The sequence below is a fragment of the Camelus ferus genome, chromosome 22, assembly GCF_009834535.1.
Source record: "Camelus ferus isolate YT-003-E chromosome 22, BCGSAC_Cfer_1.0, whole genome shotgun sequence".
Classification (NCBI taxonomy): Eukaryota; Metazoa; Chordata; class Mammalia; order Artiodactyla; family Camelidae; genus Camelus; species Camelus ferus.
Window position 1 is genome coordinate 2,063,733 of NC_045717.1, and position 24,778 is coordinate 2,088,510.

Here is a 24,778-nt window from a genome sequence, read left to right on the forward strand (position 1 = left end):
CCAAAGAATGATCTCTCGCCTGTGTCTGAGGCACTGGGGACCCCACCTCCCCCAGCAAGCGTGCGGTCCTCTCCCCCTGCCTCCCCCTTGCCAACAACCATCCTCCCTCACCCGCCAGCCCGACACTTCTCTTGTCTCCTGCAACCCCGTGTTCCCGGCTCTGCTGACATTGCACCAGCCGACTCCCCCTTCCATCTCAGCAGCCATGCTGCCTCCCTCCCTGCTCCTTCCTCACTGACTCAGGGAGCTCTTTCTAAAATGCACGTGGCTCTGGCACCTGCCACGTGGCACAAGATGGGTGCCGGGTAATAGACTGGCCCCTGGGCACCCTGCACCCTCCTGAACGCTCCAGACCCAGCAAGTACGAGGACCCCAGCTCTTAGCTCCTTTGTGGCCACTGAGATGGGCCAGAGCCTTGAGGAAGCGGGGACCTGAGCGGAGAAATAGGAAGTGCCAGCAGCTCGGCAGCTTGGATGCCCAAACGCTGACATCACCCTCCTCCTCCACCTCTCGGGATCCCGTCTGGACCACAGGCTCCCAGGGCCCAGTGCGTGGCTGTGTTTTCCATGATCTGCCTCCCCAGGGCCACCTGGTCCTGGTGTAGCCCCTCGGAGCCCTTCTCTCTGCCTCTTCCCTCCAGGAGTCTCCTTAGAACCCAGTAGCTGGGAGGGGGTCCCAGACAATTTCTGCTCTGGGCCCTGCAGCACAAACCCTGTGGGGCTGGAGGATGCAAGCGACAGGCTGCTTCTTGGAGGGGGTGAGGGAAGACAAGGCAAAAACAGAACGCAAATCAATATTGCAATAAATTATCCTGCCGCAGCCGTGGGATCACATTGGCTGCCGAGGGGGATGGGAACCTGGATCAAACCCAGGAGAACCCTGTGTCTGGGAGGCAGGAGGCCCTGGCCAGTGTGCCAGTGTTGGGTCCAGCCTGGAAGGGCCTTTATTCCAGGGATTTCAACCTGGTGACCTGAGGGATGTGTTTTCTTTTGTTCACGTAACTTCCTGTAATTCAAGTCGACACGAACTACAAGGTAGGCTGCTTTTGTAAAATCCAGATTTCGGGATTGGCCTGAGAATTCCAATCTGGCAACTCTGGGCTCTGTTCTTACAGGCCAGTGAGGCTGGCGCTGAGGGACATCTCCCCTTGAGCTGGGCGTGGGCCCCTTGGTTTGCCGCAGTCCTCACCACTCCTTATCACCCCACTTTCTATGTCAGAACAGGGAAATAACCTTCTGTGCCCTTACCCCTTCTAAACTGGCAGATAAAAAAGACTCGTTTTTCTTAGCACCAGCCTGCCTCACTGACTCACATCTCCAGCCTTGCCCTGTAGGCATTTGAGTTTGCAGCGCCCTCCTGGCACCTCCCACAAGCCCACCCCCTGAGCAGTCGGGCCTGTAGCTGAGCCCCCAGCCCACAGCCTGCTCACTCTCACCCTGTCTCAGCCTTTGGCTCCATGGCCTCATTCCTATTCCCTGGCCCTGACACGGTGTGTCTTTTCTGGCTGAACTCTTGACCCCTCCTCAAAGATGGGAGCAGCATTCCTCTCCCACTGGTGTGGGACATACCAGCTGGACCCTGCAGACCAGCCACCGGCTTTCATCTGCCAGCCAGTGCCCTCAACTGGCTGCCCGGGACTCTCCAAAGAGGAAGCCCGCTGCTCCAGCTCTGTCAGCTGCAGCTGACAATAGCACAACTTAAACTGACTTCCTGACACCCGTGCGTGAGACACATCTCAGCCGCAGGCAGCCCAGGATGGCCCCTGCTGAGCCCGCTCCTCCCCTCGAGTGTGGGCGGGGCTGAGATTTGCTTACAAGTGGACTGTGGCTTCTGTCTTGGATGTGCCCTCTCTTGCTGTCTCTCGGGTCACTCACGATGGGGGAAGCAAGCTGCCATGTGTGGCTGCTCTGTGGTGAGGTCCAGGTGGGCTGGCAAGGAACCCTAGGTCCCGCAGCCCAGGAGGGACTGAATTCTGCCAGTATCCACGTGAGTGAGCGTGGGAGCGTGGCCTCCCCGGGGGAGCCTTCAGATGAGACCACCACCCCAGTCTCGGCTGCTGGCAGTCCCGTGGGAGACTGAGCCAGAGGACTGCGCTAAGTTGCCTTGGGATTCCTAATTCACAGAAACCGTGGGATAATACGCATTTGGGGTTTTTCAGACCATGAAGTCTTGGAATAACTGTTGGTGATAGGTAACAGACGGGCCCGTGGTAGGCTGGTCTCAGGCCTGGGTGAGCCAGGTGGTTGTGTGGGGACACCAGGAAGCGGCCTGTCTGCAGCCCAGGCCCCGCTCTCTCTGTGCTGGCTTCTTCCTCAGCTGGGGTCTCCTCCCGGGGTGGCAGCTCCAGGCTCGACCTCACACTGTCCCTCCTCCTTGGCCCCAGCCGCCATGGTGCTGGGGAAGTGCAGGGTGGGACTGGCTGGGCCTGAGCCCTCCGGCCCCAGAGCGGGGTCAGGTCCAGATTGATGGGAAGGTGGGGGGAAGTTTTACCAAAGGGGACTGGGCTGCTGGTGTCAGAAGAGCACAGGCAAAGGTAACTGCAGGCCGCAGGACCTGAACTGTCCCAGTGCGTGGAACTCAGAACCTGGCAGGTGTGCAAGTCCATGGTGGGGAACAGTCTCCTGACGTATGGACTGAGAGACTTGGCCCTGAAGGAGACAGGGCCCTGTTCATTGGTGGTGGCCTCGCCAGGCTTTGGGAGGGGCGGGGGAGTCCCAGTCCAGTGGGGGCTGTGTGGCCATCCTCAGTGAAGTGGTCGTCAGTGGTCTGCGTGATCACCCTCTAATCAGGGCTCGGGGTGGCCACCTTCAGCTCGGTGGAATCCAGCCACCTGCCCCAAACTCCAGCACCAAAGCAAACCCACCCACGAGGGCCACTGTCTTCTTGTTCCACCCAAAGCTCCTTCCAGGAAAGGCGACCTTTTCATTCAGTCCCTCCTCCAGAGCAGTGGCCTCTCCAGGTTTTCTAGAGGCAGCGATCACGTGGTAGGGTCTCTGGCTGACCCCCAGGGGTCTGGCTCGGATGTGAAACAGATGCCATGTCCCCTTCCTCTGCCCTTCCTGTGTCCATCAGGGTGGGCAAGGTTGTGCTACAGAAATAAGCAAGCTCCACGTCCCAGCAGATGAGGACAGCAGAGATCGATCTCCTGCTGTAAGTTCTGTGTGAGTCAGCAGGGGACTCTGGTCTCACTGTCACTCAGGGACTGGGTGACAAGGCAGCCACCACCTCGGCATTGCTGGTTCACATGCCAGCAAGGAGAGATCTCTGGAGCGTCTCTTGTGGGCAGTTCAATGCTCGGACCAGGAAGAGACACACATCATTTTTGCCAATGGGTCATTTGCCAGAGCTTGTCACAGCTCCTCCCACTCACATGGGGGCACCCAGTCACAAGGGGACAGGTGCGTACGTCCCTTCCCCTTTCCCAGCATCCTCTGGGCTGCCCACCTCTGTGCCAGTGTCCAGCAGGTCCTGGCCACCTGACGTCTCCCTCCAATCTGCCACTGACTTCATTAGGACTCACTACATCTTGCTATGACAAGTAATCTGATCCCCCAGGAGCGCTTGGCTCTGTGCTTCGGACTTGGGGACGGGTCTGCCATCTTGTAAGCCATTGACTTGCATAACCCACAGGACACCTGGCAGCGGCCAGTCCTCTCTGGCCTTGAGTCGTTCTTCCTTCCTCTGCAGCACACTAGCTTACTGACAGTGCCCTGTTACTGATCACTCTCTGCTTGTACACACGGAGAGGATCCCGTGGCTCTGCCTGACGGATACATTTATGTGAGAGAAGAAAGAAACCAAACGCCTGCTTGTGTGTCTACCAAGGAGTGCTTAGCTCTACTCTGTGGACGGATGTCCTTACAGAGGAAAAGAATGTGCCCAGGACTCTTTGCTTGGAGGGAACCACTTTGGTCGTGTGAGTATGTGGTGACAGCAGAAACCAGAATGCCTGCTGTGAGGACTGTAGAACGAAAAGGGATGAGTGCCACTTACAGGAGACTTGCTTTTGAGACAATGTGGTGTCTGTTTTATTGGGGGAGGAAGTTTAGGGCAGGGGATTGAATGTAGACTTTGATTTCAGGCTTCCTAGCTGTGTGACCTGGGGCAAGTTAGTTGACCTCTCTGAGCCTCAGTTTCCTGACTCTCGGAGTGGTTGTGAAGGCTGAATGGGAGAGTGAATGCCAATGCCAGGGTGCAGAGCGGGCTGTGATGCTGCCAGTCCCGCCACCAGCCTTGGCACATGGGTGTGCGCCGCAATCCCAAATGGAGCATGGTTGCTCCCGTTGGCTTCCTGTCCAGGGCTCCTGAGGGAGTTACCTCTACGCTCTTGTCCCTCGTGTGGCTCCCTGCCATTTCTAATGCAGTTTTTTTCCCCCTCCTTTGTGTTGTTTTCTGCAAACAGCTTCCATCAAGGGGGAAACTCGGGGTTCCCGTCCCTTCTCTGGGCGTGCAGCCCTGCTGGGAGCTGTGTCTCCCCTGCCCTGGGCCCTAACACAACGTGAGCGCATCAGGGGGAGCGGGGCCCACTGCCTCTGCCTCCTGGCCGGGGCCTGCACAGTGCGGGTGCTGAATAGGATACAGCGGCCCCGGACGAGGGGTGGGCTGAACGGACGCGTGGAGGCCGTAGACAGCCTCAGAGTTTTGTTCCCACGGCTTACCTGAAATTGTGCAGTGACTCTGTGTGGAAGCTCATGCAGGTGTGTGTGAGTGGGGAGCCTTTCCATCCACTCAGGAGAATGGAGCCAAGAGGGAGGGGTGTCTTGAGAGGGCCTGGGCTTAGGGCCATGCGGACCCAGTCCCCAGGAGATGGGGTCTGCTCAGCTCCCACCTGGACCACCAGACGCCCACCCTTGTCTTTCGTCTCTCCCGCCCTGCAGTCCATGAGCCTCATTGAGATTGGGAACCCCTCACAGAGTCTGGAAAACGTCTGCCGCTGGGCCTACCTCCAGCAGAAGCCGGACACCGACCACGATGAGTACCACGATCACGCCATATTCCTCACACGGCAGGACTTCGGGCCTTCAGGCATGCAAGGTGAGCCTCCCCGGGCGGGAGCCCAGAGGAGAGGGAGGCTGGGGATGAGCCCCTGGTCCCGTGAGGGCCCCTGGCAGCCTGGGGCCGGGCTGGGGAAGGGTGTCCAGGCAAGGGGGGCTGTGCCAACGGGCTGGGTAAGTGCTGCTGACCTCCTGGCTCTTGAAGAGCACCAGGGACTCTGACACCCCCGCCCCCCAGAAGCTGCATCTCCCAGGGGGACAGGGAAGATCAGAGGAAGCGAAATGGGCAGAGTCTGGGGCTGGCAGCCCAGAGACCAGACAGATCTGAGGCTGGGCTTCAGAGCTGTTTGCTTTCCTTGGTTTTTAAAACACAAATTTGAATAAGTTTGAAAGTTAAGGGGCTGTCCTTAAAAATTGAAACTACATAAAACCAACAGATTTAAAAGAAGAAATTGCAGGGAGGGGATAGCTCAGTGGTAGAGTGCCTGCTTAGCATGTGTGTGGTCCTGGGTTCAGTCCCCGGCACCTCTGTTAAATTAAATAAATAAATCTAATCCCCCCACTGCCAATTTTTTTTAAATAAGTAAATAGAAAGAAGAAATTGACAATTCTACAGCCTCAGTTGAAGATTTTAACCTCCAACAAGGCACAGAACCACGACAGCCCACCACCCCGTGGGTGAATCTCGCACGGGGAGGGTAGAGTGGCATAGCCAGGCAGAGAAGACCATAAACTTAGGATTCCATTCATTTCAAATCTGGACGTGAGCAAAACTGACCTGTGGTGCTAGCAGTCAGGAGAGGGGGCAGGCGGGAGGGAGGTTGGAGGCAGCAAGAAGGGGCTTCTGCAGTGTGCGGGCAGCTTTAGGTTTTGACCAGGGAGGTGGCTCCGCAGGTGTGATCCCTTTGTGAGAAGCCGCTGGTTGTAGCCGTATGATGAGTGCCTTTTTATGGGCATATATTGAACTTCGAAAGAAAGAGCTTTAACAATCTACATAAAAATGTATGTTTTGGGGAGTAGACCCATTTCACCTCACCCCCATCCTCTACAGGCAGTCATCTTCATTCATTTCAGGTTGATCGTTCCAGTGATCTTTTTAATAAAAATAAGTACACTTACCTGACAGGTAGGCTGAGTCCTTCCAGCACTTTCTTCCGTGAATTACTGTACGCACTGCCCTGCATCAGACTCTACTCTCTTAACCTTCAGCTTCTCTCTGCCAACCACTTGTCATATTTGCATAAATAGAAAGACTTCCTAAGTGGGGCAGGGCACAGCTCAGCGGTAGAGCGTGTGCTTAGCATGCACGAGGTCCTGGGTTCAATCCCCAGTACCTCTGCTAATAAACAAACAAACAAACAAACACTTAATTACCTCCCCCCAAAAAACAAAACAAACAAAAAGTGAGAAAGACTTCTTATGTGACCCCTATTCAGAGGTACAGCTAGTTCGTGTTAACAAAACCTCTCTGAAGCCAGACAGTGGTCCCCTGGGCCACACAGATGGGCACTACGGTGGGATGCAGGTGGGGACAGAGGGTGTGACTCTAGGTCCCACCACGCACAGAGGGCGGCTGCGAGTTGGTGCTGGCGCCTCTCCGCTGTGGGAGGGCTGCTAGCTGCCCTTCACGGCCCGGACCAGCGCGGCCGGCTGGCAGGCAGAGCGCCCCGTCCGCCGTCCGTCCAGGCGAGGGCACTCACAGGGGGCAGGACTGTCTCATAGAAGAGAAAACAGCACAACTTTGATACTAAGTGAGGTCGGTCCTCATTTTAAAACGTGAAAGGACAGCCAAGGATTACCAGACCTTTAACAAAAGGTATAGGATGAAAAAATGGACACAGATGCAAAACCAAATCAGAAAACTGACTCCAGAGGAAACAGAGAGAACTCAGAGCATGGGAAAGCACAGTTTTATAAGGTAATGTTGCCAGAATGTTTGAGAAAATGCATCCGTAAACCCAGAACAGGTTGCTAGGAAGAATTAGAGAACAAAGGATTTTTATGAAATTAAAGGTGTGATGGGCAGAATAGAAAAATCAAAAGCTGAAATAAAAAAATCAAGGCATCCAAAAAGATTAAAACATGAGAGAAAAGTTAGGAGACACAGAGGCTCAATCCAGGAAGTACAACATCTAATAAGATTTCTGGAAAGAGTAACAGCAAAGCTAGGAGGAAGGATGTAAACAAAAAAAACACAGATACATTTTCAAATCTACAGATCCTAAAAGTTCACGTAATGCTAAGTAGGTGAATGAGAAATACACTGAGGCGCATGTTCCTATGCAGGTTTGCATGCAAAGGCCAAAGAGAAGATTGCAAAGGTTGGCCCTGGCACCGATCCAAGAGCAATCACCTCGAAATCTGCAGAGCAAAATCACTCTGATTTTCCTGTTTATTACAAGGGAAAACGATAATGGTTAGATGACGATGCTTTTACAGACAAGTGTGGAACAGCACTCTCGGCCACACTTCCTTCCTTTCTCTGTTTTTCTCTTTGAACACATTGCCTGGGATGCCCCGTGGCGTCTGAGAGGAAGAGGCTGAGTCCGGGGAGAGCCTGGGCCTCTCACTCAGCGGGTCTGTAGGGCGCCCAGGTCTAAGCAGAGACGCCTTCTGGCACGCGCGGCTCTGTGTGCCCGGCGTTGCCCTGTCCAGGGACGAGCGGCTGGGCCCGGGTCTCTGTGTTTCCTCAGCTGGGGATGGGGTCTCAGCCTCATGCCCTCCAGCCACTCCCCGCCCCCGCAATGGGTGGGAATGCGGTCCTGTGAACCTCCCCTGGGGACAGCTGAAGACACCCTGTGATCTGGCTCAGCCCAGCCAGTGGGTGAGCCCTTCCACAGACCAGCCACGCCGCAGGGGGGCCTTCCCGCCCCCCTGCTTGGGCTGTTCTGGCTCGTTCCTCAGCCCCGCCCTGGCTCCCTGCCAGGCTTCGTCCCTGGCTGCTTCCTTGGGCCACACACTGTAACTGGGCTGGCAAAGCCCACGGTGTCTCCTCACCGTGACCTGTGAATTCAGGGCTCTTCAGAAGCCCTTGATGGAGGGGCGTGGCTGGGGGTGGCCCTTGGCACCTCTTAGGGGGTATGGCCTGCTGCAACTGCCCTTCCCACTTCTTTTCCCCACCCTCTGCCCCTGGGGGCACCCTGCCTGGTCCCGGCTCCTTCCTGACAGACCCCTGGGCCCCTTGCAGAAACGTGGCTCAGAATCTCCTCAGCCAGAGTGCGGGGTTCCCAGGCTGGGGCTCCGACGGCCTCATCGTCTGTGGCTGGTCAGCCCCCAACCACTGGGCCAGTCCCCTCTGCACGACTCAGCAGGGCAGCATGGCATGTCGTCTGTCCTGGCCTGACTCTGCCCCTGAGCAGCTCAGGGCCGCCCTCACTGCAGTCTTCTGTGCACTATGGAAACGGGGAGAAGCCACGGGAGAGCCGAGGAAGACCCCGAGGGAGTGGGCTCAGGGTGCGCTGCCAGGCACGAGGGCCATGGAGCCTGCAGTGGAGGAGGTGGTGTGGAGACGGCTGCTGCCCAGGGGCAGAAGGCCACTCGGCCAAGCTGGGGAGGAATGTGGGCAGTGGCATGAAAGGGGGCCAGCTGGCAGGAGGCTGCCTGCTGAGGCGCCAGAGAGTCCTAGGAGGTGAGACCTGGACTCAGAAAACTGACCCAGCTGCGGTGTGGACGCTGACTGGTAGGGCTGAGGCCCCAGGGTGGAGAGCGGTGGCTTCCTGAGCTGGGCCAGCCGGGGGTGCACATGACTCTGCTCATTTACTCTGGAGGGGTCGGGGGGTGGGGTTGGGACCAGGGTCCCCCCAATTCGGGCAGGGCTTTGGGCCTGGGACTAGAGCCACCCTCTGTCTCCTCCCAGGCTATGCTCCTGTCACCGGGATGTGCCACCCCGTCCGCAGCTGCACCTTGAACCACGAGGACGGCTTCTCCTCGGCATTCGTGGTGGCCCACGAGACTGGCCATGTGTAAGTGGCCTCGCCATCCTTGTGGTCTAAGGGGGATTTGGGGCTCAAGGGGCCCCACTTCTCCTCTATGCCCAGAGAGAGACAGGCCCCGTCGGAAAAGCCCTTGGGCTGTGATGTCCTGAGCCAGTGCTGCCGCACAGGGCAGGCCCAAGGCCCATTCTGCTGAGGGCCAGGCAGGGCCTGGGGGCTTTCTACCCATTACACCATTCAAGTGCCTGGGCACAGGGGTCTTCTTAACCTGTTTTCCAAAGGAGCCTCGCCCAGGAGCAGAGAGCTGGGGGTGGGGAAGCCACGACCCTGCCCGGTGAGCATGCTCCAGGCACCACCTGGATCTTGCCGCATGAGCCTTGATGGGGAACTTCGCGGGGCCGCCGGGTGTGTGCGGAGAGGGTGGTGGATGCCTCCACCTCCAGTGCTTTCTCATGCAGCAGTGCTCTGCCTTGGGGACAGGGCACCTGAGGGGGCTGCTGCTGGATGCCGTCCCCCAGACTGCCCCGGCTTTAAGAATCTAGTGGGTAGAAAGTGGGTACCACCCGGCTCAGGGCAGACCAGGCCAGCCCGGGGGAGTGGGGCACCTGGGGGAGGTGCGGGGTGCCCTCCCAGCATCTGGGTGGGATGGAGCTGACCAGGGGAGGGTCCAGTGAGGCTGCCTCGGGTCCCGCACAGGCTGGGCATGGAGCACGATGGGCAGGGCAACCGCTGCGGCGACGAGGTGCGGCTGGGCAGCATCATGGCGCCCCTGGTGCAGGCAGCCTTCCACCGCTTCCACTGGTCCCGCTGCAGCCAGCAGGAGCTGAGCCGCTACCTGCAGTGAGTACCGCCCCGCGCCTCCCGAGGGCCGCCCCAGAGCGCCAGGCTCGGCTCTCGGAGGGCACCTGGCCCCATGTGCCCGGGCCCCCAGCCGGAGCCCTTGGACCTGGGTCCTCCAGCCTGCAGTGCGGGTGGTGGTTGGGGGACAGCTTTATGCCTAGGAAGAGATGCGGCAGGGAAACTGAGGCAGCACAGCGTGGGGCTGGGGGGAGCAGGCAGGCCCCCAATGAAGGCAGCTTGCGGCGCCCGTGTCCCCTCACAGCTCCTACGACTGCCTGCGGGACGACCCCTTCGCTCACGACTGGCCGGCGCTGCCGCAGCTGCCCGGGCTGCACTACTCCATGAACGAGCAGTGCCGCTTTGACTTCGGCCTGGGCTACATGATGTGCACCGCGGTGAGCGTGGGGCCCTCGGCACCTCCCGGGCCCGGGCCGGCTTCCTGGGGGCTCCTGGGGACGGGGCGGAGCCACCCTCCGACATGGCAGCAGCTCCCTCCACGCCCACCCCTCCTCATCCAGTTGGCACCAGTGCCCTCCTGGCTGGGGCAGGGAGCACACAGGCGACAAGCACTGTGACGCAGGGACCAGCGGGGGATGTGGGGGCCTAGTGAGGCCTGTGTGTTGGTCTGCAGAGTTCAGAAGGGCTTCCTGGAGGAAGGGAGCTATAAAGGCTAAGTGGGAGGAGAGGGTGTTCTGGAAGGTACCACGTATGCCTAGAGTTGAGGGAGCACAGCAAACAGAGGAGCAACAAGTTGTCCCCTAGGGTCGAGCGCTGGGGCTGAGCCGTCAGCAGGAACCCCAGCCGTCAGAACTGGGTGTGGCTGCTGTTCGAGGCCACCCCATGCAAGGCATTGTGGCAAGAGCTTTGGTGTCTGTTAATGTTTGACTCAGTGCTCATCTCAACAGCATAAAGGAAGTAAGCATTTTACAGATGAGGAAACTGAGGCCCAAAGAGGTTGAGTAACCAGCCTAAGGCCACACAGCAAGCAAGTGGTAGGCTCGGGTATTGATGCAGGCAGTCCAGCCCCTTGCACACTGCATAAGGAACATAGTGGGCTTGATTCTCATCTCAATGACTCACTGCAGTGGGAAGCTCTGGAAAGGTTTGCGTAGGGAGTGGCACGGCCAGATCTGAGTTCCAGCTGGATGAAGTCCTGGGAGGAAAGGCTATCAGGACAGGAAATATAAAGGCTAGGGAAAAAGTCCAGGGGACAGAGGCGAAGGCTGGGGTGAAGGTGGGGCTTACTGGAGCAGCAGGGAGGGCTTCAGGAGGGATTAGGTGAAGTGCTCAGCAGGGGAACAGCAGGTGCACGTGAGATCCTGCAGTGTCAGCCCCTGCCAGCCGCCAGCCACTCCTGCCTGGGCCAGAGGGATGCCCTCTAGCTTTCATGCCAAGCCCACTGGTGCCAGCAGTCTGTCCAGGCCCCATCAGAGGTGCAGCCACCAAGAGTTAGAGGCTGGGGAGGCCAGGCAGCTTGCAGGACGTGACGCGCCCATGCTGTAGGCCCCAGGCTCTCCCAGCCCCAGAACGACACAGCGCTCAGGGCACCGCACAGCCCGTCACGGGCAGCCGAGTCATTCCTGGCTCCGCAGCTGTGCAAGAGGACCCGGGGCGGCAGGGTGGCACCCCTGGAGGGTGCCTGACGTGGGAGGCAGCCTGGCTAGCTGCTGGGGCTCTCTTCCAGTTCCGGACCTTCGACCCCTGCAAGCAGCTGTGGTGCAGCCACCCTGACAACCCGTACTTTTGCAAGACCAAGAAGGGGCCCCCCCTGGACGGGACCATGTGTGCACCTGGCAAGGTGAGTCAGGGCAGAGGGCAGGCACTGGCACGCACACAGATCTCCAGGGCCTTCTCAGGGGACCCCGCCTCCTTTCTAATAACCCCGCACTCGTGAGCCTCTGCCCCTTGAACTTCCCGTGCCCTCTCTTCTGAGCCTGGTGTCTCAGAGCTCCTCACTGTGCTTCAGGCCCTCCTCGGGAATCCCCTCCTCTGGGGATCCGTCTTGGGGCTCCAGCAGCCTTCCGTCGCCCCCTGCACACTGTGGGTGACTGGGTCACCTCACCTTGAGACCAACATTGGCCAACATTCTGGTGGCTGCTGGAGCCCCAGGCCCAGCCTCAGGCTTGCCCTCTCCGTGCCCAGCTCCTTGTTGTTTGCCCTCTGGTGGGCAGACTTGTCCCAGGAGGCAGCTGGATGGCCACCCACGGCATCTGCTGGCCACCCCAGGCCCACTTCTCACCTTCTGGCAAAGCAGCAGAAAGAACAACTTCTTCCCAAACTTTCCAGCACAAGCTCTGGGCCTGATTCTCATTGGTTCAGATGAAATCACACTCCCACTCTTCAGCCAATCACTCGCTAGAGGGGCTGGTTTATGCAGATGAGCCTAAGCCTGGGTCTCAGACCAGGAGGGTTCAGCCCACCCAAGTCAGGCACAGCCAGCAGCGCGGGGCGTGGCCCGGGAGAGGACTCCAGAATGCGTCCCCCCGCATCAGGCCTAGAAAACCACCTGCGCCTGAGGTTCTTCCACCCCAGGTCTTAAATTCTGCTAGATTTTAGTCCCTGGTGGAGCTTCCTAAAGATATGGATTTCCAGGTCCACCCTGAAGATTTTGGTTTGGGGTAAGGATGGGGAATGGTTTTGTTTTGGGTTTTTATTTGTCAGTGTATGGTAAAATTCACATAATATAAAATTCTTCACTTTAACCACTTTCAGTGGCTTTTAGTACATTCAGTCCAGTCCAGCATTTAGTCCAGGCCTGGGCGGAGAGAGGGTGCATGGAGTGGGCGCAGGCCCTGCACAGGTGCGCTCACCCCGGGGTGTGTGGCTGGTTTTCACCCACAGGAATCCTGGCCACTGGGAAAACATGGACCAAAGAGTGCCTGATCCCCAGCTGATTGTCTGCCTTCTCCTGGGGGCGGGAGTGGGGGGCTCTGGTAAGAATGGTAGGCAGATGTGGCCAAAGTGCCCCCTCCTCAAAGAAACCACTGACCCAGCCATGATCCTTCACTCTTTTTGATGGTAGGACCCTCTGTTCATTTAGCCCAGTAAAAACATCCATCCTTTAATATATTTTAAAAAACCAGCATTGTGATGATTGAGGGGGTTGCGTTAGGGCTAAGCTCTACCTGACCTGGTTCACAAGGGGCACAGGTAAAAAACTGGCCTAGATCGGGGATTCCAGGTATGTGGGGGTCGGGGGTGGAGGGGCAAAGGGAGAGAGGAGGGAGGGCACCCCCCAGGGGCCTATGAGAGTCCTCTGCCTGTGTGCAGTTGTATGTTTCAGTGTCTTATCATAATGTAATTTTCTATTTGGAAAGCAATCATCCATTTCTCTCCCTTTCCTGCAAGAACAGCCACAGGGGCTGAGAGAGAGGGGAGTGAGGAGGGAGCAGAGTTGGAGAAGTAACATGTCATCTCAGGGATCCGGGCTGTGCCAAGCTCAGCTGTCCCTCTCCATCCCTCTCTGTCCCCACCCCAAGTCCCTGGAAGGGGATCACACAGCTCTCAGACCCTGCCTCAGATCCTCATGATCCACAGGTTCCTGTGGGTCGTCCCCAGCACGTTTTCCCCTCTTGGCTCCGTTACCGGATTATAACCCTGGATACTCAGTTTTCTGTCCCCACCATTTCCCAGAGATGGAACAAGGTATCTGTATTCCATGTGCTGAGATGACCTAGAGGAAAAACAGAACTACAGACGGGCCACCTCCACCCTCTGCCCCTTCAGTTTCACGGCTGGTTCACCATCTGCCTGGATTGCACACTGTGGTGTGGGGCGGGCAGGGTGCACAGCCTTGTGCCTCGGGGAGATAAACTGGTGAGGATTGGGCAATGAGCAGTGAGGGCCAGTGGGTGCACAGCTTTCTGTGGAATCCAGAGTTTGGGGAGGGCATGTTTGGCTGAGAGGGAGAGGTGAGCTTGTTGCTCTTGGACAAAGAAGTGGGCGCTGGACCTGAGGATTAGGCAGATTAGTCATCTCAGCTCCATAGTCATTCATTCATCCACTCCTTCGTTCGTCCATCCGTCCATGTGTCAGACCCACCCCACCTCCGTCAGAACTCGCCATCTGTGGAGGTCGGCCATGAACGAGAAGAGGCAGCTGTGACGTGGTGACGAGGGGGATGTGGAGGGGCCTGTCGGGAGCTCAGAGAGGCTTCCTGGTCAGTGACCTTAGCCAAAGCCCAAAGGATGGAGAGAATTGGGACCAGCACTCCAGGCAGGGGAGACCTCGTAGGGTGGGGGCCTGGTGAGGATGGCCAGGGAGGGTGGATGAGAGGCACATGGTGTTTTACAATATAGTGTATTAATAGAAATTTTGAGGTGTAGTAAAGCCAACAGATCAAAAGATAGTTTGTTTCTCACAAATCCCAAAAGTGAGGGGTCACTTGGAGCACCAGGATCAGATGGAGAGCAGAGGGGAGTGGGGACTGCAGTCTCTGCAGAAAGGAATAGGCGAGGTAAGCAGGCTTCGGGCCGGCTGGTGAGAATAGTTCCGGTGGGCTCTGGGGCGTGGGGGCTGCCCCTAACTGTCTGGTACCTGGCTGGCCCCGGGATGACTAGGATGGGGGGGGGTCGCCAGGAATTTAAGAGCCCCGATGGAGGAGATGGCTGGGGGTGTGGGCTCTGGATTGGTTGGTCTGCACTTGAAAATCGCACTCGTGGGTGACTTGTTTACTGTCTCGAGGAACTGGCTAAGCCTAGGAGGGACCAGTCCCTCCAGGGTCAGTAAGACCCCAGACATCAAAGCATCAGAATCCAGAAAGCAAAACAAAATGGGGGGTGGGTATAGCTCAGTGGTAGAGCCTGTGCTTAGCTTGCTCAAGGTCCTGGGTTCAATCCAGCACCTCCATTAAAAATAAGTAAATAAATAAATAAACATAATTACCTCCCCAACAAAAAATCAGAAAACAAAAGAGATGGTTAACACTGCATGGCTCTCCAGTAGGCTGGTGGGAGAGAGGGAAGGGCTGACTGAATTAATGAGGCCTCTTCCTGCACCTGCTTCTTGTTCTGCCTGCCCAGGGTGCTGGGGGCATGGCTCAGATCTGCTCTCAGAGGCCTGCCCTATGACCACACAGCGTATGCCCTGGATACCCTGGAGGCAGGGTCAGGCCAAGCACAGAGGATCCCCACAGGTGCCTCTGCCCCCCAAGCTGGGCTGGTGGGCTCCCCTTGCCCTCCTCACCTGAGCCAGGGGCAGGGTGGTGGACGGGGTGCGGGCCATCCGGGTCAAGATGGCTCCAGCCTCAGTGTGTCTTGGCAGGAGAGAACCCCCCACACTCACGTGCAGTATCTCGGGGAAGCAACGCCCACCCTAAGTATTCACGAGCTCGGACTGTGCCAGAGACGCATGCCGCGATGCTTACCCAGCATGCAGAGGCCCCGTGCTGTGGCTCATGTTTCCCTGCATAGCTGAGAACTGGCAGGCGGGCACAGAGACAGGGACAGCCCAGGGTCTGGGCATGGGAGTTCAAGCCCTGGTCCCTCCCTCCTCATCGTGTGCCTTTGAGCCATCCTTTCCCCCTCGGCAAGTCACCTAAGTGTCCAGCACGCTTATCCTCACATCCCAGGCTCAGGGCATGTGGTACCAGCTGGTGGGTGGAGGATGGAAACCCAGGACCACGGTGGTTCAGAAATGCTAAATGTACACTTCCTGAGAAGAACAGCCGGCCTTTCAGGGTTTCAGACCAATCTGGCGGTGTCCCCAGCCATGCTTAGGGGCACCGGCGCTCTCCAAGGTACTTACCCGGAGAGGCAGCCCTGGGCAGGTTTCCCCATGGATATGTGTGGGCTCTGAATTCGCTCAGGACGTGTAACTTCGTGCTTTAAATGTTTAAGCTTCTCTATTGGATGAAGTATTTGTTGGCGTTTAAACAAATGTCTATAGAACCTGTTTCCTTCATAGCAACACTGAGGCATCAAGAGCATGGGGGTGCTCGCTTGGGACGCTTGTAGTCGCCCAGGAAGAAACACACCAAAATGCTAGAGGGCATCTTCTGAGCGGTGGCATTCTGGGTGATTATCCTGCCTTTCTGCTTTGCTTTTTTTTTTTTTTTTTCTTTTTTCTTGCCTTTTTTTTTTCTTTAAGGGGAGGTTGAACCCAGGACCTTGTACATGCTAAGTATGTACTCTGCCACTGAGCTACATCTACTCCCTCCTTGCTTTCATATTTTCCACAATGTGTGTTGCCTCTCTGCACTTGGACCTGAGTCTGTGGAGGAGGTGGGGTGTGAGCCTGTGGGGTGTCCTGAGCTCTCCCGTGCCCAGCTCCCCATTTCTAGACTGGGGACCAGTTTGTCCAGTGGGGACAGGAGGACCACTGTGTGGCTTCCTCCATGCCCCCGGCCCTTGGTCTCCATGGCCACCAGTGACTTAGAAGCTGGGCCCTGTCACAGCCTTCAGGGGTGCCAGGACCTTCCCCTCATTCCCTGCCTTAGTCAGCTGGGGCTGCTGAAACAAAAATGCCAGAGACTAGGGTGGCTCAAGCTACAGGTATCTGTTCCCTAGAATCCTGGAGGCTGGCAGCCGAGGTCGGGGTGTCAGCATTGTTGGGTTCTGGACGGTTGCAGACTGCCGTCTGCTCTCTGTGTCCTCACATTTTGGAAAAAGGAATCATGTCTCCCGTGTCCCCTTACAAAGGCACTCATCTCACTCATGAGGGCTCCACCCTGCGCACCTCCCAAAGGTGCCACATTCTGCTTCCGTCACATTGGGTTAGGCTTCCGCGTATGAATTTCGGGCACACAAAAGTTCAGTCGCCAGCCTTTCCTTGCCTGGGCCCCCCTCCTTGCCTGCCCGCCCCACCCAGTACCACCAGCTGAGGGGGACACCAGCTAGCGTTCCTGCGGGTTCTCTGCTTCCCTTCCCAGGTTGAGGTGAAAGACTAGGTAACTGTGGCCCAGGAAGGATGTGACCAGCACCCCTGGTGACCTGGAGCCAGGCCTGCTGGACCCCAGGTGGCTCGTGGCCGTGGGTGTCGGCCACGTGTCCGGGTGCCCAGGCTGGTGGTGGTGCAGCCCCTGACCACTCGCCCAGAGCCCAGGGACAATCCAGAGACTGCAGCTGTCTCCCATGCGCTCAGGCTGGGGCAGAGGCAGCACTGGGGACGCGCCGGCAGGTCGGGAGGAGTGAGTGGCCCGTGTGAGGAGGAAGAGGCCAGGTGGGCGCCCAGGTCACTGAGACGCGCACAAGGGCAGGGAGACAGGCGACGAGAACCAGGAGGCGTACGTAGGAGCAGCAGGGGTGTGGAGGTGGGAGCCTGGCTGCGCTGGAGGCGGGCTCAGAGCCAGCGCTCTGACGGCAGGCGCTTCTCGGGGAGCGCTCTGAGAATCAGCACCTGCAGAGACAGTGAGGCTCTGAACATGGACGTGGTCACAGCGCGGGGCCCAGTCTGCCCCACCTGGAGCCCCAGGCTGGCCTTTCAGAGCTGTCCCCCACCTTGACCCCTGGCCGTGGCTGTCTCCAGGAAAGGGGCATGACTCTGGGCTGGGCAGCCTTCTCTGGCGGAGGGCATTTCCTGGAGAGGGACTCAGCTGCCAGCCAAGAGCAACCAGTACCCTTTGCAGCTGGGGCAGTGAGCAGCTCTGTCCTGAAAGGGGGATCACCCCACCTTACCCCGGGGCGAGGGCGGGGAGGGCAGGGGAGCCACGGGCTTTCTGAGCAGAGGCGCTTACAAAGTTAGGGAGCAAAGTGGGTGTGGCCTGTTCAGAGAGCAGTCAGTCAGTGCTCCAGTGCCTGGCGCGGGAGGTGGAGCGGGGGCAGGGGAGCATGGGTAGGAGCCAGGCCACGGGGCTGGTCTGAATCCTGGGGTGATGGGGAGCTCACAGAAGGTTTCGAGAGGGGAACAGAGATATGTTTACCATGAAGCTTATGATGTGTGAGCTTTGGGGCCCCCTACATGCATGTGTTTTCATAAATTTTGGGAAGGAATATGAAAGGAATATAGGTATATATATATATATGTGCCTGTAAGTATAGCTGAAATCACCATGCTGTACACCAGAGACTAACACAACATTGTAAATTGACTGTGCATCAGTAAAAAATAAATTGTGAAAAAGTCAGATGTTTTGACCATAATCAATGAGGATCTCTTCTCTTTCCAGTCCTCCTTCCCTTCTGATACATTCCTCCTCCTGTCGGCTGACCGTGGGGCGGCCGTGGGTGCTCTGTGGCTTTGGCTTAGGAGAAATTGGATTTGGGGTATATTTGTTGGCTTATTTAACATGGTTTTCAACACCTTCAATAGTGTTGGGTTGTTGTATCTGTCCAGGTGTAAGAATAGCTGTTTTCCACAGCGGCTGCACCAAATTACATTCCCACCAGCAGTGTAGGAGGGTTCCCTTTTTTCCACATCCTCTCTAGCATTTATTGCTTGTGAACTTTTAAGCAATAAAATATTTTTAAGATATGTATGGTTTTTTTTTTTAGACATAATGCTACTTCACACTTAATAGACTTTAGTATAGTGTAAACATAACTTTATATGCCCTGGGAAACCAAAAAATTCATGTGACTCACCTTATGTGATACTTGCTTTATTTTGGTGGTCTGGAACTGAACCAACAATATCTCCGAGGTATGACTGTATTGCCATATCCATGAACATGGGATGTCTTTCCATTTACTTAGATCTTTGGTTTCTTTCAACAATGTTTTGTAGTTTTCAGTGTACTAGTCTTGCATTTCTTTCATTCTATTTATTCCTAAGATTTTTTCTTTTTTTTTTTTTTTTTCCTTTTGGATGCCATTGTAAATAGAATTGTCTTAATTTCATTTTCAGTTCATTCATTGCTAGTTTATAGAAGTACAATAGATTTTTGTATACTGATATTGCATACTGCAATCTCACTGAAATTTTTTATTAGCTTTAGTAATTTTTCAGTAGCTTCCTTAGGATTTTCTATACAGAGTATCATTTCATCTGCAAATAAAATTTTACTTCTTCTTTTCCAATCTGGATACTCTTTATTTCTTTTTTTGCCTAATTGTCCTGGCTAGAACTTTCAGTACAATATTGACTAGAAGTAGTGTGAGTAGACACCCTTGTCCTGTTTGATCGTAAGGGAAAACATTCATTATTTCAGTATTAAGATGACGTTAGCTGGGGTACTTCACTGATGTCCTTTATCAGGTTGAGGAACTCATCTTCTAGTCCTAGTCTTTTGAGTGTTTTTTTCAAGAAAGGGTGTTGGATTTTGCTGGTTTTATTTTTTGAGTCTTGAGGTGATCACATAGTTTTTTCTTTATTCTAGTAACATAGTTTATTACATTGATTGATTTTCAGATGTTAGGCCCTGTACTCCCATAATAAATTTCACTTGGTCATGGTGTATAATCTTTTACTATGCTGTTGGATTTGGTTTGATAGAATTTTGTTGAGGATTTTTAAGTCTATTTTCATAAGAGATATTGGCCTGTGGTTTTTATCTTGTGATACCTCTGTCTGATTTTAGTATTAGGGCACTATTAGCCTCACAGAATGAATAGAGAAAATCTTCTCTTCCACTTTTTGGAAGAGTTTGCAAAGGATTAGTATTAATCTTTCTTTAAATGTTTGGTAGAATTTAATCAGTGGAGCCCCCTGGGCTTGGGCTGTTACTTGTGAGAAGTTTTAAATCACTGATTCAATCTCTGTACTTGTTATAGATCTATTCAGATTTTCTAGATCTCATTAAATCAGTTTTGATAGTCTGTATCTTTCTAGAAATTAGTCCATTTCCAGTACTCTCTTTTTTCATGTGGATTTGAATTATTTTCCAGTATCATTTGCTTCCAGCCTAAATAACTAAATAACTTTAGTGTTTCTTATACAGCAGGTCTGCTAGCAATGAATTCTCCCAGTTTTTGTTCACCTGGGAATATTTTTATTTCACCTTCATTGTTGAGAGATGGTTTCATTGGATATGATTCTTTGTTGACAGCCCTGTCTCTGGTCTCCACTATTTCTGATGAAAAGTCAGCTGTTAATCTTATTGGGTGCTCAATGAGTCATTTTTCTTTTGCTGCTTTTGACATTTTAGCTTTCTCCTTCAATGTTTTGACTATAATGTGTCTGGATGTGGATCCCTTTGCATTTATCATACTTGGTTAAATTTCTTGGATGAGTAGGTTAATGTCTTTAATCAAATTTTGGAAGTTTTCAACCACTATTCCTTTGAATAGTTTCTACTCTTTTCTCTGTGTCCTCTCTTTCTGGCACTTTTACTGTGCACATTTCATTGGACTTATGGTCTTCCATGTTTCTCAGAGGTTCTGTTCATTTTTCTGTATTTTTTCCCCCTCTGTTCTTCAGACTTGCATAATTTCTATTAATCTATATTTAAGTTCATGGTGTCTGTCTTTGGCCAGCTTAAATCTACTACTGAGTCTGCTAGTGAATTTTTCATTTCAGTTTTTGTACTTTTAAACTACAGTTTTTTGGTTTTTGGTTTTTTGTTTGTTTGTTTGTTTTTCAGTTTCTATCTCTTTCCCGATGCTCTTTATTTGGTAAGGCATTATTCTTATACTTCCCTTTAGTTCTTTAGACATGGTTTTCTTTTGTTCTTTGAACATAGGTGTAATAGCTGTTGTGAAATTTTGTCTGCTAAGTCTAACATCTGGGCCTCCTCAAAGATCATTTCTGTTGCCTGCTTTACTTTCCTATGTACAGATCACACTTTCCTGTTTCTTTTCATGTCTCACGTTTTTGTTGAAACTAGTCATTGAAGAAACGTTAGCTATTGATTCCCTTGGACCTTGTTGTACTCTTGCTTGCTCGTTTACCTGTTTACTTGTTCAGTGACTTGGCTGCACTGTTTCAGTAAGTTGCATTTGCCCTGCAGTGTGCAGCTGGTGATACTGCCCCCCAGAGATCACAGCCTTGGGCATAGGCATGGGCATGGTCAGCCTGGCCCACACAGCTCCACACCCCCAGCCCCAAACTCTCAGATCAGCCGGGTTCTCTTTGCCTCTTTCTCCGATCTTCCCATCAAGCTCCCTGCTGTTCTGCCTCTGTTGGTATCACATCCAGTGAGCTTTCACGAGCTGCTAGCTGACGGCTGCATTGTTTTTGGTAATGCCTGGGGTACAATTTGTCTACAGCCTGACCCAGTCAAACTCTGGACCCCTCACAGGGGCAGGGTGTTGCCAGTATTTGAGTTTGGTCAGGCCGCAGGAGGGCGCTTAGCTGTCGTTTCACTGGTTCTGTCTGTTACACTTCTATTTGATTTAACATTTTACTTGGTGCCCCTGGTATCGTGGAGGTACTGGTCTCCTCTTAATTGGTCGCTACCAAGATTTCTATTGTTTTTGACAATGCCCTTAGGCATGAACTCCCCTAAGCTCTGTTCCAAATAAAGTTAGTCCCCTTAGGGTGAGTTATGAGCTCTCTGTTCTGACTCTCCCTCTGGGAAGATCACTGCACCACTGCATTTGAGCTAAGAGCAGGTTGGTCCACTTCCAGAGCGACATTCCTGGTCTACAAATAGGTCGCTGGATAGGGAAAGTAGCCCCTGGTCTTCTTGGCTTTTCCCCTTCAGCATGGACCCTCTGCCCTACAAGCAAGCCAGAGAAGGGGCTATCGGGGTGCAGTATTCCTGGCTTGCTGTGGGTGGAGACTGGGTGGGCAAAGGAGCTCCAGTCCTCTTGGCTGCCTCTGCCTGGAACAGATTGTCTGCAACACAGAGTTGGGAGACATGGGAGGTGCCAGGGGCTTGCCTTTCCTGGGGTGAAACTATAGCCCTAGGCTTCGAGCTGAGGGGACAAAACCTCTGTCTTTTAGGCAGTAAAGCTTCCATCACACTGATCTGGGGAAGGAAAGGGAGAGGGCTGTGGCTCAAATGCCACAGACTTTCAATATTCTTAACAAGATTTAGTAGATTTCCTTGAATAAATGTTTCACCAGTTGTTTTACTGACTTTAGGACAATTTCCAGATACTTTTTTTTTTTTACTGAATAGTTAATGTGTTAGTTTCAGGTGTACAGCAAAGTGATTCATATATAGGTAGACAGATTCTCTTTCAGGTTTTTTTTCTGCTATAGGTTATTACAAGATATTAAGTATAGTTCCCTGTGCTGTACAGTAGGTCCTTGTTGTTCCAGATAATTTAGATGGTTGTTTCTAGAAAGTAATTTTCACTAGTTAAATGATTGTTTTACTGAGAAAAGAGTTCACCAAACTTCTCCCAGCTCCATTCTAGAAGTTTCCATTTGCTGCCTGCCTTTGTCAACAAAGTTTTATTGGCACACAGCCGTATCCATTCATTTGTATGTCCCCTGTAGCCACTTGCATGCTCCAGTGGCAGAGTTGAGTAATTGCGATAGAAATCACGTCACCTGCAAAGTCTAAAACAGTTACATCTGGCCCTTACCAAAAACGCTTGCTGAGGACGGACTGCAGAATCTTTCCGTTCTCCCTGTGGAAAGCAGTCCCTCAAAACTATCGTCGTATGAAGAGGCGATGAAAGAGTACATAGAATGGCAGGAAAGGTTGTGTCTGTCAATCAACTTGAAAAAAAAATCATTGTTCTCTGTTTTTGGTTGTTTGTGGTATTTGTCAGTTTTTAAATGTTTAATTTTCGTGATATATTTTCTTATTCTAAATCAAGATTCCATTCTATACCTAGTTTAGTAGTTTTAATTTTGCAGTCTTCTTCAAGTGGACCCTACATCGCGTGAGCTTCCTCGTGGGGGCAGGCGGGGCAGCAGTGTGATCAGATTCACCCTGCGGACCTGGGTCTGAGCTGAGCTTGACTTTGCTTCAGGGGTCTCCTCCCTTTATTCATGAATTTCTACCATGTAGGCATATCACCTGTCCTTTGTTTCCATATTTCCTTCAAGTTGCCTTTTTTTTTTTTTTTTTTAACTTAAACAAGTAGATCTTACATGCTTCTGGAATCACTGGCTTGATGGGCCACTTGCACCTTTATGGCTGGCCGTGTGTGGGCACCTCGGCCTGTGGCGTCATGCTGGAGACTCGATTGGGCAGACTCTGGCTGCGGGGACAGAGTAGGCTGAACAAAAGGCCCTGAGGATGGTGCGAGGCCAGGGCGGTGGTCAGGGGAGGCTGGGTGGAGGGGCTGGGGGGGTGCCAGCGTCCTACCAGGCCTCTCGACGGGGCTCTGAGTTTCTAGGCATGAGTCATGCCTGGTCTCCCTGTGCCTCCGGGGCCAGGCAGTTATCGCCAGAGTGGGGGACATGTGAGTGATGGGTCAAGGGAGTGACTGTCTGTCTTTCAGCACTGCTTTAAAGGACACTGCATCTGGCTGACACCTGACATCCTCAAACGAGATGGCAACTGGGGTGCCTGGAGTCCCTTTGGCTCCTGCTCGCGCACCTGCGGCACAGGTGTTAAGTTTAGGACCCGGCAGTGCGACAACCCACAGTGAGTCGACCCTGATATTTCCCCGCCTTCCTGGGTGGCAGCTGCTATCCCCAAGGGTCCTTGCTAGCCCACCCTTTCCTGCAAGGCCCCTGAGGATGCCAGTTCTGGAGAGGGTGCGAGGGCAGGCAGTCCTGGCCCCTCCTCGTCTCTCCTGGGAGGAAACTTAGAGGGGGCAGGGCTCATGCCCCAAGCCACGCAGCCTGCTGGGGGCAGAGCCAGCCCTGGAGGCTTGGAAACTTGGTCTCCTGACCCAGCAGTCTGCTGCACGATGCCCCTGGGCTCCCCACAACTACACGCAGGCCTGCACCCTCTTCTGGTGATGCCCTGGTTGGGGTTGTCATTGGTCTGTGGTCCCTTCAGTGGCCTTGGGATAAATCTCAAAGTCACCCTTTCTTTCACCATCCCCATCAAACACTGAGGCCTCTTGATTCTTTCTCCACAAATTTCTCAGGTGGTTATTTCCACCAACTTCCCCTGAGAACAAGGCACCACTATGCAAGGGGCCTCGTGGAAGCCAGCTTCTTCCATCATCCACTCTGCAGTGCTGTCACCACCCCTTGTCGCAGGCAGAGCGTGACTTTGCCCAAGTCTCAGGTGGGGCCTCGGGTTCTGCTTGGCATCTCATAGATGGTGAAGCGGAAGCCCCCAGCTCCTCCCAGGATGCTGGCCTGCCGCGCCCCATCACCCCGCCTGCCAGAGGCACCTACTGGCCACCAGGCAGTGCCTTTCCCGTGGGATTAATGCTTTGTGGGCTGGTGCTGTTCTCAGCAGCGTGAGGACATTACAGAAATGCAGCCCAAGTTTTCTTGAGGTGGAGGAGAGCCAGAGGGTGGAGTGTCCACTGTGTGCCCGACACTTGTTAAGAGCACTTGCTGCAGGTTCCACTATTTCAGAATTGCCCTGCCGCCGTGTGTGTTGAGGGACAGGCGCAGGCCTGGATGGAGAGGAAGCTCACCCAGCTCCTCCACCCTGGGGCTTCTGGCTTGGGACACGGCAGAACCCAGACACCCGTCACAGCTCACTGTTGGGCCCCAGTCACAGCTCAGGAGCTGGGATGGGGGTGGCGGGTGCGAGGGGCTGCACAGATGCCTCCTTCCCACAGGACCCCTGAGAGAAGACACCAGCCCCTTCCACACCTGATGCTCCAAGACCCTGACACCTGGGGGATTATCCAGGTCCTGTGACTGGGGCAGGGCAGGGCCAGGTCCCTTCAGTCAGCAGAGCTGCCCCTCAGTCCTCAAGGCTCAGAGATGCCCCCCAGATCCCACAAGTGGCACCCCGAGTGCTGGCCTCTTCCTGGTGGCGCCGAGCCACAAAGCCCCTCTGTTCTCTCCTCCAGCCCGGCCAACGGGGGCCGCACCTGCTCCGGCCTCGCCTATGATTTCCAGCTCTGCAGCTCCCAGGACTGCCCTGACCCCCTGGCCGACTTCCGCGAGGAGCAGTGCCGGCAGTGGGACCTGTACTTCGAGCATGGCGATGCCCAGCACCACTGGCTGCCCCACGAGCACCGGGATGGTGAGCCCCGTGGGGAGAGCGCCCTCCGCGGACCGGCCCGAGGGGGTGGGCCGAGCTCGCTGTGCCGCTGATGCCACCTGGGCAAGCTGCCGGCCACAGGCCACACCGGCTGTCAGCAGAGCCCACCCTGGCCG

At 54.5% G+C, this 24,778-nt stretch overlaps 1 protein-coding gene across 3 annotated transcripts in view; it reads left to right on the plus strand.

The window, feature by feature from the left end:
- The window catches only part of ADAMTS2 (ADAM metallopeptidase with thrombospondin type 1 motif 2), a 205,553-nt gene that overhangs the window by 154,684 nt on the left and 26,091 nt on the right, over positions 1-24,778 (plus strand). For all 3 annotated transcript variants that reach the window (XM_032464910.1, XM_032464908.1, XM_032464909.1), the window contains 7 exons: positions 4,878-5,034; positions 8,851-8,956; positions 9,623-9,766; positions 10,029-10,161; positions 11,451-11,564; positions 22,984-23,129; positions 24,469-24,644. In XM_032464910.1, coding sequence (XP_032320801.1) covers positions 4,878-5,034; positions 8,851-8,956; positions 9,623-9,766; positions 10,029-10,161; positions 11,451-11,564; positions 22,984-23,129; positions 24,469-24,644 — 976 coding nt within the window. The remainder of the gene's footprint in view (positions 1-4,877; positions 5,035-8,850; positions 8,957-9,622; positions 9,767-10,028; positions 10,162-11,450; positions 11,565-22,983; positions 23,130-24,468; positions 24,645-24,778) is intronic.